The following is a 12,727-nucleotide window of genomic DNA, read 5'->3' as shown; positions in this document are numbered from 1 at the left end:
CTTCCTGCTTTGTAATCATATGTGTGTTATATCCCTTTCACATCGCACCTAATTACCGGGTACAAGCTGGTTTCTTGCCAGTTCGACCCGGTAATTAGTGTGATGTGAAAGGGGTTAATGGTTACAGCTAACCGGGAGAAACACGGCAGTTCGAACCGGGTAAAAAGCAGTGTACTTATCGGTTCGATGCTGCTGTGCACTGTGAATGGGTTAAACGGGTCGAGCGACCATTTACACTATGGAGGAGGCAGTGCTTGGAGCAGCGCCAACTCTAAGTGCTGACACGCCGATGCTCCACCACGCCCCCACATGACGCCAGCGAACCACCAATATTGCCGGTTCACTGATGCAATGTGAACGGATTGCAAATGAAAGGTCTCATCGGGACTGAACCATTTCAAAGTCCCGATGCGACCCTGCATTTTTGATCTGAAAACAGTACTAGATTGTTTACCAGTCCTGCTCAAATGCCATTAGTGAAAGGTATCCTTCATTGATTAAATGTATTTGTTTCTGCTGTTATGAAGAGCACTGGGCGGCTCTTTTGAGGGTTTCAGCATTCAGCATGGCTCCAGAAATGTTTCCGGTCACCTATCACTGCCATAACACTGTAGATATCGTTGTGATATCCATGTGAGATTGATCTCCAGTCAGTTATTTTTTTCTCTTGATTGCTTATTCATTGAGGGTTTTCAGGATCTTCTGTACCTGCTGCAGCAGCTCCTGCCCTGCTGTGGTTGGCAAGGGTAGGTGGATAGTTGGAGACTTGCTTTGCTTCTGCCCTGCTGTGATTGGGAAGGAAAGGTGAATAGTAGGACACATGCTCTCGGTGCTGCAGCAGCTTCTGGCCTGCTGTGGTTGGGAAGGGAAGGTGGATAGTTGAACACATGCTCTGGCTGCTGCAGCAGCTTCTGCCCTGCTGTGGTTGGGAAGGGAATGTGTATAGTTGGAGGCCTGCTATCGCTGCTGCAGCAACTTCTGCCCTGCTGTGGTTGGGAAGGGTAGGTGGCAGTGTTCCCTCTAAGCTGTGCTCATGTGCGCGCGCACACAACTCGACGAGCGTTCGCACAGACATTAGAACAGAGCGCACAAAGCAGCAGTGGTCCCTTTTTGCAGTTGTGGACTCAATTAATGTGTGTTTCACCCATTAACTACATTGTGTACTGTGTTTTGAATGTTTAAAATCATTTTGAAGTAAAGTTAACACAAATGCTGAACGTAATTTTCCAGTTATATATATATATATATATATATATATATATATATGTGACGCACAAAATTTTTAATTTCCTTCCAAAGTTGCACAGCCAAAATCTTTTGCTGCACACAGCCTTCGTAAAATTAGAGGGAACATTGGTAGGTGGATAGTTGGATACTTGCTCTGGCTGCTGCAGCAACTTCTGCCCTACTGTGGTTGGGAAAGGGTAGGTGGATAGTTGGAGACTTGCTCTGGCTGCTGCAGCAGCTTCTGCCCTGCTGTGGTTGGGAAGGTGAATAGTTGGAGACATGCTGTGCCTGCTGCAGCAGCACCTGACCTGCTGTGGTTGGATAGTCGAGGACCTGCTCTGGCTGCCACAGGAGCTTTTGCCCTGCTGTGGTTGGGAAGGGTAGGTTAAAACAAGAATTGCGTAAGTATAAACATTTGCTCGGCCATCGGACAACTAGCATATGTATATTACAGTATATAATGTTAGTTTATGCAGCACAGCTAATTGGTATTAAACTATGGCATGTGTGTTTTATGCGTGGTGGCTGCCACAAGCTTTGGGTCAGGATGGGGTCCTTGATTTTGTACCAAGGGAGTAATAATCTGGGTTCTTTATGCTGAGATTTGCAGTGTATTACATAATAGAATGAGCCATTGATATTTCTGTGTCTTGATTAATATGTAGTAGTGACTTTCTTCCTTTCTTATTTGAAGTTTTAGCTATAATTTGTAACAATGCACTTAGGTAAAGTCCATTATTCAATTTGTTTTCCAGGTAAAGAAAGAGTTTTCAACACTCCATTATGTGAACAAGGGATTGTTGGATTTGGCATTGGAGTTGCAGTTGCTGGCGCCACCTCTATTGCTGAGATCCAGTTTGCAGACTACATATATCCAGCATTTGATCAGGTTTGTACAGTCAGTTTTTTTGGAATAAGGTGGCAACGTAACATGAGTTTTTTTTTTTTTACAATTCTTAATGGTCCAATAAAAACATTTTTTGACTTGTAATTCAACACGCTTAGCTAACAAGATTAAATTTACTTGATTTTTGTGTAGATTTGTGTTCATGTGCCTAATTAATTTTCTAATTTTAGAAACAAATATTTCTACCAAGAAATTTCTCTAAATGGCAGTTGTGTTCTTGAGGAATAGTGATGAAATCCAGGAGACTATTTTGACTGAAGCTTTGGTTTCGGAATACAACAGAATGTTTGCGTCAATCGCATTATTGATTTCTCTAATGACCATAGTAATTTCGTAGTTGCCTGTGGCTCATTTTATATATGGGGAGTTGTAGAATGTTGTGTTCTGTAGGATGGTATCCCACTTTATCTCAAAATTATTTTTTCTCCTAGAAGTGAATTACTTTTATATTATTAACGTAAGTCAGATTTTTATTAGTGACTTATTTCTGTGATGAAGTTGCCTGAACAGGTCACATCATATAACAAATGAAAGATCTTGGTACATTGTTGTGCAGAATTAAATTCACAACTTATCTGGTTGCTTCATTTCAGAATGATAAAGGTGCATACACACTGTACAATTTTTGTGACCAATTTGGTTCTAGGCGCCCTATTCAAACCTACAGGATACCACTCCTGTTTCACCGACACCCCGCTCACCCCTACTTAAAAAAAAAAAAGCCCATACAAATGAATAAGAAGCCATCGATTGGCTGAGACCAGTCTCAGCCAATCAGTGGCTGCCCATTCATTTGTATGGGCTTTTTTTTACGGTGCTGATTGGCATTGGTTGTATTGGTGCTGAATACATTATAGCTTGTCATTTTATGAAGTTACACACACACATTTAAAAATTAATATATAATGAATGAATATTTAAAATGGAACACATTTAAAAATGAATATATCAAAAAATGGCGTTGACCAAATAAAGAGACTGCTCCCTGCAGTGCTGGGATGAATAGCTGGGTTACACTTGGCAGCTGCTGCAGCTTTCTCCTGCTCTCCTCGTGGGAGCTTTCCTGCTGCTGTCCTTATGTTTCCCCCCTATATCCCTATAGATTGTAAGCTTGCAGCAGGGCCCTCCTACCTCCAAGTCTGTCTGTTGTTACCCAGTTTGTCTTATCACTGTCTACTATTGTAAAGCGCAACGGAATCTGCTGCGCTATATAAGAAACTGTAAGTAAATAAATAAAGGGCGGCACTGGCTGCAGCTCAGTACCGCCCTCTAGTGGCCGGTCCTGACCTTTATGCACAACGTTTGCAAGCCGATCACAATGCATCACCATTGAGATTTTTGAAAATGTGACCATTGGTGAACTCTGCCTGTGCACCTGCTGGGTGGTCTGGAAACTGTCAGTTATGTGCAGCCACCCACTAAGCATGGATATTACAGGGTAATGACTCCTAAGGGTGTGAAAAGCAGTAAAAATGTTCTGCCAGCAAAACATTACCCGTTTGACAATGTGCACATCTCTAGTTAATCCTAAAAATACTGGGGAAGCAATAAGCTGGGCCAAGATAATTTGTTCAAATTTAGAAAAAATCAATGCACGTAATACATTAAGGCCATGTATAATGCATGTTAATATTTGCTGCAAACAAGCTAAAAGCAACAAAGGCTTTGTGGCTCAAACATTTGTACTGTGTTCATACTGTATGTAGAAAAAGGTGCATTACACAGGATGGAAAGAAAAGGACATCCAGCACCATATTAAGGTTGTGTGCTTCTATGTATTGCAATTTATGGTATGCGTCTTAGCATCATTTGTGGAAACATATGCTCCTAACAAAACCAAATAGATTGTAATAGAAGTAATATGAGCAGGGACCTGTCTTCTCAATGTATAGACTCTTAACTGGGCAAAAAGGAAAATATTGATCTATGCCTAAATTGAGTTTGTTCGCTCATGTTTTTATGAGGTGATTTATATATGAAAATTCAAGTTGTATTTTGTTTAGGATCAGAGTCAATAACCCAATCACCCTAGGAGCTCTAAATTAGAAGATAGAAGTAAACTTGATAGTAAAGTTGTCCTAACTCCTTGGTCCATATTATGCAGCTCCTGGGCAAACTGACTTATAGAAATGTTCAAAATAAGAGTCTATGTTGACGTATGGTACTCAGTTGTAAGTTTTTACACTAAAAAATTATCTACCAAGGAGCTAGGATCGATATCCGTGATAATGCATTGTGCATGCGATCATCTTTGACATTGGGTGGTATCCACCATTTGTACTGGGATGGTTAAAAGTAAATGGGCCAGGCAGCCTGCAAAAACACTGCTTTGCTGTACCCACATGCACAATTGGGGATGGGCTCATTTCGATCAATAGGCTCCATTCTCATACCAATCTAAATGCTTTAACTAATATTAATACTTAATATGGTAGATCTTCCTTGGGAAACACTGTCCCACATGATGCATTTCGATACTTGTCAAGCCCATTGTACATATTCATTTAAGAAAAGGAAACTTCCAAGTGAACAAAGGGTTATAGATCTATTGTACTCGCACATATATTACAGGTATAACACTTTGTTGTGATAGCTGCTAGACCCCCTCACAGTGCATCAGCTTAGTGCTGATGCGCTGTCTCATCCCGGATGGCTCCACGGGGCATATGTGAAATCTTGCTAGTCTCTCGGGTTCTCCTGTGCCGCCTGGAGCTGGCAGTCACCATGGCCAGGGACATATAAGCGGATTATTCTTTATTCTGCACATCATTAAGTGAAGTATGGAGTAAAACTTTACACCCCATAAATCTGCTGTTTATTTTTAATCTCTGCTCTTTGTGTACATACATTGCATTGTTTTTAACTTGGATAGCATATGGTAACCATTTCACCATATCAAAGCAGCGTATGATTTCCAATAGCCTTTAAAATGATTCCCCATATCGAGGAGGTAAGTTTTCTGCTAGACTGTGATTACAGTCAGATCTCAAGAGTTTTTCCTGGAGAATTTCCAGACCAATACGTCTTGAAGTAAGGGGTATAAAGTGCGTGTTCAAAAACTGGAGATGTTGCCCATAGCAACCAATCCAATTATATTTATCTAGCATTTTCCAGAAGATAATCGCTAGAATCTAGTTGCTATATGTTTCTGTGGGAATTTGTCGCCATTTATTCTGTAGAGCATTTGTGGTCAGGCACTGATGTTGGACGAGAAGACCAGTCTCTGTTCCAGTTCAACCCAAAGGTGCTCGATGGGTGTGAAGTCAGACAAGTTCTACCACACTGAACTCCTCAAACCATGTCTTTATAGTCCTTGCTTTGTGCACTGGGGCACAATAATGTTTGACTATTTAGAAGGGCCTTCCTCAAACTATTGCCATTAAGTTGAGGCATAACATTGTTTAGAATGTCTCGGTGTGCTGAAGCATTAAGATTACCCTTCCCTGGAGATAAGGGGAACTGCCCTATGCCATTATCCCTCCTTGGCATAGTGTAGTCAGGCAGGTAATGTTCTCCTGGCATCCGCCAAACCCGGACTCTCCCGCACTGTTTTTGTACTTACAAAAATATCAATGGATATTCAGCTATGGAATTACCAGAGCATTGCCAACTTTTAGGCGCCATGCACCTTATTAGTTGTTTACACCACACTGTTATTTTATATGGTCTTCTGTTTTTTAGCTGAGTTGCTGCTGTTCTTAATCGCTTCCATGTTCTAATATTATCACTTACTGTTGACCAAATAATATCCGGCAGGGATGATATTTCACGCAACCTATTGTACCACGCCTTAAGTAACAGCTCTTCATAATGACCCATTTTGTATCACAACAGTTTGCAAATGAAAACTGCAAGGCTAGGAGACTGTGGCAACTGGTCTGCTTGAAACGCCTACATTCAGCAATGAGCACGTGTGGCCAGATACTTTTGTCCATATAGTGAATAGAAGTCTTAGATCGTATCCATGTTTAAGTAGGAATGGTTTTAATAGCCTTCAGACAAGTAGCTTATACCATCTGTGCCCAAGCATGGCTATTCTTAAAAAGTGGACTGTTGGAGTATGTTAGGAACTGCGTTTGAGTCCCTCTGTTTTAGAGTTTAATTTTTTTTTTTTTAGAAAGTGTAAGTAGGGATTCTGGAGATCCTAATCACTAATTTAGTAAAGATATACAGTAATGTAGAGCAGTACCGAGGTTTTAGGAAATTTTCCACCAGTTAGAACTGCTATTTCTAGGCTTTTTCTGCACCTGATGCTGAGAGATTTATTTTTTAATTTAAACAAACCTACCGTAGAATCTGGAATTCTTCTGGTTTAGTGTAAGAGCTCTAGTTTTTACTATTCGTTCCATCTGTCACATAATTGTATATTTATTCTCGGTTTAGCCTTTGCTCTTTATGGGGGCAAAGGAATTAGCCTCTATTCCAAAGATAAATATCTTCTTGTAAGGAATTTTACATATGCTACCTCTCTATGTGCCTCTCATGGATCCATTGGATCTTAATTTAGTCCTTGCAGCTCTTCAGCTTCCACTCTTGCGCGCATGGAAAAAGGAGTGTTAAGTTAATTGACAGGGAAGTAGATTTTTACTGTGTACATGTTTTATACAAAAGGTTACATGGGAAGCAGGTGTGAAAGTAATTTGTTTTGACTACCATTAACACTGTACAATGTAAGCCATACAGATTACATGACAGTCTTTTCAGTACTTTAATAGCAATGTGGATGAGCAAAAAGTATTATGTATTATTTGCCTGGATGTGGAGTTTTACCAAGTTGCATGTTTTTTAGCTAAAATCTTCAACTATCGAAAAAATGAAATCTAGCTACACCTTATATAACTCACTAAATATAAGTTGCTAAGCATCAACCCTAGCAACTAAGCTATGTTTGTCATGAAATCCATTAGGGCTTATGTGTAATGAGAATCATGTGTACCCTACTGTAAAATATATGGAAGTTGGAAGCCAGTGAGGAATACTGTCCACATTAAAACCATGACGCTAGAGGCTGGGTATAGGCTTAAAGTGAGATCAAAAGCTGGTCTCTTCTTTAAAACTAGGAATGCTTGGTATTTTTATACTGTTTCCATATTTTTGAACCTAAGACAGAGTGCTCATTTAGGTGCCTTAAAGATGTAAATATTGTGTACGTGACACACAACCTAAATTGATGTGTTTAATTTGGCATATACAAAGCTCAATATATTTCTTTACGTAAATCTCTTCTCAGAACAGTTCAATATTACAGGCAAGGTTTATGTAAAAATCAGTAAAAATATGTTTTACATCGTAATAGACCCTCTGCTCTTTGACATTGCGGTGTCTGTTCCACATGTATTTTGAACACTCAGTTTTAATCATTTGATACCATGACCTCCATACTAATATAATATATTATATACTATTAACACTATACAGATGTGTACTCATACATCTATACTCCTTGTACTACAAGTCGTGTTACACTCATGAGTTCTGGGTGGCTCGGTAGCGGCAAGTTTCTGTTTTTTCAGGAAAACACTGCTGTAGCATTTCGCATTCAGATACAGCCGTGGTCGCACACATAAGGTAAGCCACATATCATTTTAATCAGCATAAGCTGTTTGTGCTTCCCTTTGCTCCATTTTGTGAATAAAATACATTGTAATGCAAAAGTTGCAAAAAAGATACCCAGCGCTACAGAGTTGCGGCATGACATGTCGCAACTAGAAGAGCTGTTTAATGGGAAAGAAGGCTAGATGTATGTGTGCATATCTGTTGTATATTAAAATAGCGATGTCACAACTTGGTAAATGTAATATATTATAGAAATATGTATATTATTTTCTTAATAATAAATTTTATGGAGCTTATGAACCATAGAAAATGCTCCATTATCGCCTAATGGCCATAACGTTCTATTCAATCATGTATATACCAGCAAAAATTAGCCTGATTTATTGAGTTTAATATCTTGGACATTTACCCCACCCTCTAATTTGGAAAGTCGCAAGATGGGCAAACTGATTTTAGAAATATTCCTATTCAGATAATATTACTGAAGGTCTGATAATATTGTAAAGGTTAATAAAATTGGAATGGCTTGCGAGGTGTAGAAAGTCTTAGGTAAAGTAATATTCTAGAGTAAGTTGATCCTTTATTTATGGGTCATACACATGGGGAGATATATGCTTCATTTCTAAGGGATTTGGCTTGGATATTGAGCACAAATCGCTCAGTGTGTATGCCCCATAGCAACGGCGATGCGCAGCTCCACACTTGCTATTGTCGATCTAGATCATTCAAGCATGCAGTATATATCTGGTCAGATCGCTTAGCAAAAGACTGCATTTCACCTGTGTATTTAGTAGTGATCTACGTCCACCCTCCAGTAATTACCCCCCCCATTATTTTATTTCCTTAACACGAATCACCTATACTAAATTGCTCAACACAAATCTCTTGTGCAAATCTCTGTGTGTATGGGAGATCTAGACTGTGGGAAATCTCCCATGCTAAATTGCTCAGAACACATCTCTTGCTCAAATCTCCCTGCATTTATGCCCTATTAGAATTATTGAAGCATATGTTGCCATTGGGTAAGTTCATCGGTTGCCTTGATAATTAATTTTTATACATTACCTTTCTATAAAATATGTAAATATTTGAGAAAATTCACTCCCAAATATTTGATATTAATGAGGGCCAACTATAGCCCCAAAGAGCTGCACCATGCAAATCTGTCAACATAAAGATGTGTTAACAGATTTATAAACCTTTATGGTCATGTTGGAGATGCGGACGAACTTTGATATTTTATTCAAGATGCACCACAGACTCTTCGGGAAATAGAAGAGGTGATATTGGCAGCTCCTGGGGGTAAGGCACCAGGGATGGACGGTATCCCTTGGAAATGTATAAAATCCATAGCACATTTCTTTTCCCAGAAATTACTTGACTTATTCAATGAGCTATATGGGAAAAATGTACTGGAAGTCTCTACATCTGAAACTTTAATAATAATTTTTTTAAAAGACAAAGATCCCAGGTCGATGGACTTGTATAGACCCATTTCCCTATTACCTAATGATGTCAAGATTTTGGCTAAAGTCTTATCTACTAGACAAAATAGGGCTATAAGTGAAATCATGCACTCAGACCAAACAGACATTATGCCTGGGGGGTCAACAACATCTAATTTAAGAAGATTATATGGTCACCTTCAGACCCAACAGGTGGAGGAGGGGTAACCAGTGGTAATTTCACTCAATGCAGCCAAGGAATTCGATACCATCGAATAGGGGTTCCTATGGGAAGCCTTGGAGTGGGCTGGCATTGGTCCCATATTTATTAACTGGGTGAAATTACTATATTTGACCCCCATGGCAAGGTTATTGGTTAACAACTATATCTCCCCTGGTTTCAGGTTTGAGAGGGGTACACAGCAAGGATCTGTCACTGGGTCTATTCACAATTGCAATAGAGCCCTCAGCGTGCTGAATAAGAGACAGCTTAGTGATCCAAGGCTTGAGAACTGTAGAAAGGGAAGATCGTCTCGCCCTCTATTCTGATGACGTTTTGTTATTTTTTGTACATCTACTCCAAGGCAATGCCTGGGGTTCTGAATGTAATTAACATCTTTGAAAAGATCTCAGGCCTTTGGATTAATTGGAGGAAATCCTTTTTACTCTCTTTAAGAAGTATTCGCCCAGAATGCACCCACCCCTTAAAATGGGTGAAAGAAGTTCAGAATCTGGGAATATAGGTTTCCAGGGACATTTCTAGATTTGGACCCCTCAATTTAATGCCCCAAATCGATTTATATTAAATCTAAAATTGGACCATGGGGAAGGTTACCCTTATCTTTGCCAGGACTTGTTAATCTCGCGAAAATGATTATTCAACCAAAACTGTTATATGTACTATAGCACTCCCTACTCTATCTCCCTCGACTAATGTTCCTCACACATGAGGGTTTTATTTCCTCTTTGCTGTGGGGTAATAAGATAGCTAGATTTAAACTGGACACCTTATCTAGATGCAAAGGTGTGGGTGGCCTGGCGCTGCCTGATGGATAAAAAGGGGGAATGAGATTGACCTGGTAGAAGCACAGGTAGGACAACTGTCACAGGGGTTTACTCCCCCTACATATATTGCTGTCTGGTAACATGTCCTGTAGATGGCCCCAATAGTCAAACAGGCTGTCACCATGTGCAGATTCGTTTACGGACTACTGCGGAGTCCAGGAGTTGACCCAGAGACACCATTGCACATGCCATGTTTGATGAAACTAGGAGAGCTACAAGGTGGGCAGGTCTGGTGGACAAAGGGCATAGTCGAGATTGGGTAGTTGTAAAACAACGAGAGTTTTAGAACATTCCAATCCTTAAAGATGGGATATTTCCTTGCCAACAGTTATCTGTTTAGATATCTTTAGATAAGACGTGCCCTTGAGGTCCAGTTTGATAAAGAAAAACTAAATTTGAAAGATTCTTTAACTAAAAAACTGCTTAGAAGATCCCCAAGTGGACATGAGGTATTCTCTTTTTATATGGGGTTCTTATCCAGACATGACATAATGATGGTCTAGTGGGATTAAAAACTAAATGTAAAAGGGAAATGGGAGAGATAACAGGGGATGATTGGAAAGAAGCGCTAGTTAATACTGTATATGAAACGCAACAAATCAAGAAAGGATTAAACCGTTCCAACTTTATATAATGCTCAGGATATATATAATGCCTGAGCGCATGTTTAAATTTGGAGGTACAGCCAATACCAGCTGCCCAAAATGTTTGGCTGATAGTGGATCATTTTTGCCTTTATTATGGTCTCGCCCAAAAGTGGCCAAATTTTTTAAATCCGTGATAGAAGTGATGACATCTATGGGTATCCCAAATATAGTTGCATCCCAAGAGTGTGTGTTTGTACTGTGGTGGAGTACACATTATTAGATAGGAGCACTAGACTGTTCTTAATCAATTTATGTTCCCTGGCTAAAATATACATCGCCAGAAAATAGATGGTGAAGGAAGGACCAAAGGTGGCCATGTGGTCAGCCCTGGTAAATTCTACCAGGGAGCACGAGAAATATTTACACCTGGTCCAAGGGATGGAACAAAATTTCCACAAATATGGTATATATCTGCAGTGCTGACATCAGCAGGGTCCTGTTGCCATGAAAAGGACGACCCGGGTACTTCCGCCCGGCCGGGTCGCGACACTTCTGTCCGGCAGGGGGACGCTGTATGGATACAGGCCCCGTTGCCCGGCTGCTGTGCAACCAGCGGATGCTGGGTGGCGCGCGCTCGGCCACCTGAAAATGAGTGATTCAGGGGGCTGATTAGCCAGTGTATCCCTTTTAAGGGATCAGGCCCAGTACAGCCCTGCCAGTGATATTGCTTCCTGCAGTGTGTCGTGGCTGCATTGCTGTCTTGGTCCTGTCTGGTCACGTCTTGGTCCAGTACTGTCTTGTTCCGGTCTGGATTTGCCTGGGTCCTGTCTTGGTCCTGGTTCGGTCCTGTCCGGTCCCGTACTGGTTCGGTCCGGTCCTGGTCCTGGTCCAGTCACGGTCAGTGTTGCCGTCCAGTCCTGCCAATCGTTTCCGGCCTGCACTACTTCATCCTGTGCTGCTGGGGTTCGCAGTCTGGTCACGTTAGTGCTCCAGTGGAGCCTGGTTCTATTATTTTCTTTATTAGGCTGGGCAAGCTGCCTATTGTCCTTGGTTCTTTTTATTGTCTTAATTCCGTCTCTCCTAGGTTCGAAGATGCCCACGTTTGCGGGTGTATGCCTGTTTTGGGGTACTGTCCATTATTGTGTTTTCAGTCCTTGCTTTGGCGTGTTTATGTTTGGTGGCACCCCGGTTCATCTATATCTGGTGTCTGTGACTAGGTCGCTCCCCATCCTTGGCCTCGGGCCGTCAGTCAGGGTACAGTTAACGCCCATTAGTTAGATCTCTTTTTGGCACTACCTCTGACGATCGCCGTAATTTTGTAATCACGTAAGACCTGGTTGCATCGGGGTCGGAGCGGGCCTAACTCGCTCCTTCCAACACGGCGATTATAGGTGAAGCCTAGCTATCTGCAGACTACGCCCATTTGCCCAAGGAGGTCAGTGTAGGTTGCGCCGTGGCCGTTCTAAATAGCGGTCCCGGCTGAGGGCTCGGCCCACCACTTCGCGCACGTACCCACCACGTTACAGTATAGATGGGTGAACCCGTTGGAGACCAATGGCGATTGAGACTGAAAGGAACTAGACAGTGGAATAAACAGAAGGCATAGGGGACTTGCATAATTGTATTATATATGAAAGGTAAGAGAAAACCTGCATAATGGACAGAAATAGTTATACAGTAATAGTTATCCTAATAGGGTGGGGTAGGGAGGGTTCAGGAGGAAGCGAGATGTACAACATGTATCGTAGGTAATGAGTGTAACGGTGCAATTTTTATATAAAAATACCGTACTGAGCCCTGAAATTCGCGGATCCACATAATTTGGGATTTTCAGATTGCTTTACACAAATCAGAAAAAATGAAAAGGTTTGAATACACAGAATATGAGTTCCGTCTATTCTCCAACGAAAAAGTCTAATTAATGGCGACTATTTTGTCAT

General features: G+C 41.0%; 1 protein-coding gene across 1 annotated transcript in view; it reads left to right on the top strand.

Moving 5' to 3' along the window:
* Positions 1 to 12,727, top strand: part of BCKDHB (branched chain keto acid dehydrogenase E1 subunit beta) — a 179,760-nt gene that overhangs the window by 58,443 nt on the left and 108,590 nt on the right. Inside the window, exon 4 of the mRNA XM_083177148.1 lies at positions 1,983 to 2,116. Within this exon, the coding sequence (XP_083033274.1) occupies positions 1,983 to 2,116 (134 nt within the window). The remainder of the gene's footprint in view (positions 1 to 1,982; positions 2,117 to 12,727) is intronic.

This window comes from Crinia signifera, chromosome 3 (genome assembly GCF_055691185.1).
Source record: "Crinia signifera chromosome 3, ASM5569118v1, whole genome shotgun sequence".
Taxonomy (NCBI): domain Eukaryota; kingdom Metazoa; phylum Chordata; class Amphibia; order Anura; family Myobatrachidae; genus Crinia; species Crinia signifera.
The sequence above is the reverse complement of the archived record's forward strand: the minus strand, read 5'-3'. Positions and strand labels throughout refer to the sequence as shown.